The sequence below is a fragment of the Gavialis gangeticus genome, unplaced genomic scaffold (genome assembly GCF_001723915.1).
Source record: "Gavialis gangeticus isolate Ggan-Ray unplaced genomic scaffold, GavGan_comp1, whole genome shotgun sequence".
Taxonomy (NCBI): Eukaryota; Metazoa; Chordata; order Crocodylia; family Gavialidae; genus Gavialis; species Gavialis gangeticus.
In genome coordinates, this window is record NW_017728998.1 from 5,778,175 (window position 1) to 5,782,350 (window position 4,176).

At 40.5% G+C, this 4,176-nt stretch overlaps 1 protein-coding gene across 2 annotated transcripts in view; it reads right to left on the reverse strand.

Moving 5' to 3' along the window:
• The window catches only part of MTHFSD (methenyltetrahydrofolate synthetase domain containing), a 32,135-nt gene that overhangs the window by 25,714 nt on the left and 2,245 nt on the right, over positions 1–4,176 (reverse strand). For both annotated transcript variants that reach the window (XM_019505446.1, XM_019505447.1), the window contains exon 4: positions 2,364–2,477. In XM_019505446.1, the coding sequence (XP_019360991.1) occupies positions 2,364–2,477 (114 nt within the window). The remainder of the gene's footprint in view (positions 1–2,363; positions 2,478–4,176) is intronic.

A 4,176-nucleotide genomic window follows, 5' to 3' on the forward strand; every position in this document is an offset into this window, starting at 1 on the left:
CTTCCTTGTAACTTTTTTGGCGTTTGCACCACCTCTGACATAATGGTGTCAATCTGTCGGCCCTTCAGGCCGTCTCTGTCAGGGACAGATGAATGGAAACTCAGAACTTTTCAAAAAATAAAGGTATTTGTTACATTTAGCTTCTCTCTACCACACATATTCTAGACAGACTTTGGCTAAGTTTCTAATTGTTTGCCTTTCGCAGGTACGGACAATAGCTGCCATGGCCAATCCAGAGAGCACATGCACATTTATACACAGCTGTTAGCTCTGTTGAATGGACCACTGTACCCGGTAGAAGGTGTGAGAGTATCTACCTGCATCTTCATCTAGTTGTTGGACAGTCAGCGAAGCTTTATTCCACTTAGCAGAAGTGGCATAACTCTCCCATCAGAGAAGGAGGTAGACTAGACCAGGGCTGGGGCTACAGGCAATTAACACCTCTGAAAAAAATCATCCCCAAGGCATCTCAGCATGGGTGTCCAGAGGTAGGAGTTTTACCATGTTTAATTCTCTCTCCACTAGATCTTATTTTACTTTAAAACTCAAGATAAGACCTACTTTAACTCATTCTTAAAAATGGCTGTAGACTGTGGAGCATAGAATGGGTCCTCTTCACATTCACTCAAGTTATAAATCTTGATTTTTATCCTAAGCTGATGCTAATAATAGAAAAAAGCCCAGTGAGACCAGAACTTGGTGGCTGACTCTCCAAATATAATATGGAAAGAATAAAGTTTACTTTACATCAGTGTGCTGAGGACTCTTTATACAATCCTTTCTAAATATAAGGTGTTCTATAAGCCTTACTATTTTATTCGCTAGTTCAAGTCCGTCTGAAAATACAGGCGTCATCATGACAACATGATCATAAATTCGGTATAAGGCCAGGCAGAAGGTCAGGAGAAAGTTCTTTTGAATAACATAGGTTAAAAATTCCAACTCCTAATAGCTTAATAAACGTAACGGAGAAGTTCACTTCTGCATTTCACATGTTTTCCATCCCAAATTTATATACAGAATTATTCAAGGAAATCTGCATTTGGATTACTGTCTTAACATTTTTCTCCTTTTTTGTCCCCACTTTTAACCAGGATTGGCCAATTAACTAAAAATACCGCATTTATATATAGTATCTCTCAATAGACAGTCAGACAGATATAGTACCTAGATTTTTACATACTAGAAATAGATGAAAAAACAAAGGATTTTCCTGACCGACTGATGGAGCTATAGTATATGACATTTTACCACGAGAGGGCAGCAAAGCACTGTGTTACACTTCAGGAAACCTCCTACATTTAGAACGGACTTTTTTTTTTTTTTTTGCACATCAGTTGAAGTGCATGTTACTTAATTTGTTTCCTAAGAGTCAAGATGGTAAAAAATCTGCCCTTTCACATGCAATTAGAGGTATGCATGACTTAGATTATGCAACAAGTTAAAAAAAATGAAATAAAAGTTTCCCTTTAGGCTTAGGGAAAAAAAAATCATAAAACTGGCTAGGCAAGAAAATGCAGAAACTATCTATTAGACTCCTTGGCCACATCCAGATGTGCAAGCACGTGCCATTTGTGGCAACACAAGCCTCTTTGTGGCACCGCAAAACACACATAGCAAATGTTAAACGTTCCCCATGCTGCAAAAATGCAGCGCAGAGCCAAAGTTTGCTACTGGGATTTTTTGGTAGCCAAAAAAAAAAACCCCCAGAAGAAAAAGTGGCGCGGCACATGCCCAACAAACATGCACTGGGCACACATGGAGGCCTGGCCGTCCAGCCAGGCCTCCGTGCTGCTGGATCCGTGTTCCTGCTGCTCCATGCCACTAGATAAGACTGCTCTCCCTAACTAAAGAGGTGGGAGGAGCTGGGCAGGGGTAATTTACCCATTGTGGGACAATCTGTCCCGCAACAAAGGGGATGTGCAGGGTCATGTGCTGTGGTAATTTGCACTGGTGCAAGCATGTGCCCCTGCATGTCTTGATGTGGTCCTTAAGTTTTAGGAGTATGCCATCTCAAAAAGCTGCTCACTGTAACGCATGTAATTAGAGTCCATGCTTTAGTCACAAAAACCCTTTGGAACCTGGCCGTCTTATTATTTGGCACTATGACAGTGTCTAGAGACTGGGGCCTTGTGCTGCTTTGTGATACCAGCCTCTGGCAAAAGACACATCATCCCTGAAAAAAAATGTACAGGCAAAAGAAACAAAACAAATGAAGGAGAATTATACCTATTTCTATACAGGAAGGCAGCACGTCAGAGCTGAAGGTTTAATTTAGCTGTTTAATCTTATCCTCAGTCCTGTACTGCAAATGTAAGATCAACCTTCCCCTCCCCTGGTTCAGTCTCTCCCATGTTTGATACCTGTGAGGTAGCACATTTCCTCAGGATCTCTTTAGTTGCTCCCAGAGGTGGTACAATCTGATTGAACAGCCCTGTCCTCAGACGTGGTGTTGGCACCAACAAAGTTTTCCTTGCCTGTGAAAATAAAAAACATTAGTTGAATTACAAGTCAGCTGAAGGGTTTTTTCTCTTTAAACATGCTAGAAAGTTGTCTTTACTTTCATGTGTTTGAGCACACAAAGACTGAACCTTCTCTAGGTAAAAGACAGAAACATTTATTCTTGTGTGTACAAGGCTTGAAAACAAATTCTTTCCAGTAAGTATTAATATCTGGGAAGTTTGTCTCATTGTCTTTTACTTAAATGTAGCAGCTTAACAACTTAAATGTAAAAATCTTCCTCTATAGTGAAACAGGGTGGGAGGGGAGTGGTTGGAAACAAGGGCTATGCTACCTTGGGTCACTGAGAGCCAATGGGCAGGGCTCTATTGTGCTTGGGCACAATAGATGAGCTCTGGCCTAGACTAGACTGCCGCCCCATGACAGGGGTGGTGAACAGGGTGCTGCAATGCTCAATGGACCATGGGATATCAACAGAACGTGACCTACTGTGGGTTGCGATAGGATCTGATACAGATGATCGTTACGAAGCGCTAACCTACAGTGCTGGATTCTGATACCACATCCATCCAGAGTTATCTTAGAGCAGAATACGCCCTTTTTACAGCAGTCTCTGTGCCCTGGCTGCCTGTTCAGTTATGGTTGTAGAGCACTTTCTACATGCTTACCACGCTATAAATGTAACTTCTATATCTGGCTTTAGAGCCTAAATCACTCAGAAAGGCATTGTCCTATGGTGATTTTCTTTGTCTAATATGTAGGTGGACTCTGACAACCCACCATTGCCCCTGGTAGACCCAGACCTGATTCAGCCCATAGCAAATAGGCATAGAGATGTTTGGAACAGAGCAGTTTTCATAGTGGCAATTTTATCATATTAACTAGAATTCATAAATCTATACACTACCAAGTTGGAATTGCACTTTTCCAGAAATCACACAGGTGATCTCTGGTAGAGCCAGAAACTGAACTGGCAACTTTAAATCAGTCTGGCATTCTAACCAAAGCCCACCCTACACAAAGTCATTTTAAAAAACAAAACCCAGATCACCAAGCTAAATAACTCTTAAAAAATATTTCAAGTCAAGGAATAGTTCAAGTTATTTCTAATTTGGAGGCTCAGTCCTATAATCCTCTCTCATCTGTAAGTTATTCTCAAGTAAGTGTGATCACCTGGATGAGAAAGGTTTGTTTATGTAAGAAAAGATTTCAGGATCCAGTCTTTTATTAGCACAAATTCACCAACCCTTTCTCTTTAGCTCCTGGATAAGAGGAATAGATTTAAGTTGTATTCATTACTATCCTCATTATGACTTTTGCTCCTGAACAAGGTATCATAATTGTAAGACAGATGAGAAAGACAGCAGTATCCTGTACTAGTGTGACCTTTTCAGCTTTTCATATTATGACTTACTGACCATTCCATCTGCTCATTGTACACTGCAGGGAAGAATAGAATAGTCATGCATGACTGTAACTAGGATGTGAGGCAGTACAAACTTAACACCATTACTGAGAGACTATAAACCTATGTGATCCTCTATACACCTCATTAAAAGTCTTACTCATGTCCTCTGTCTTCTTCTGCAAAGCTGCTGGGGCTTAGCCTGCTTTGATATTATTAGACCATTTATGTTAATAGTAGCAATAGACATTTCTATAAAGATATTACAATCTCTGTCTGAGATCTCATTCACAGATCAAGCTTCTTTTATG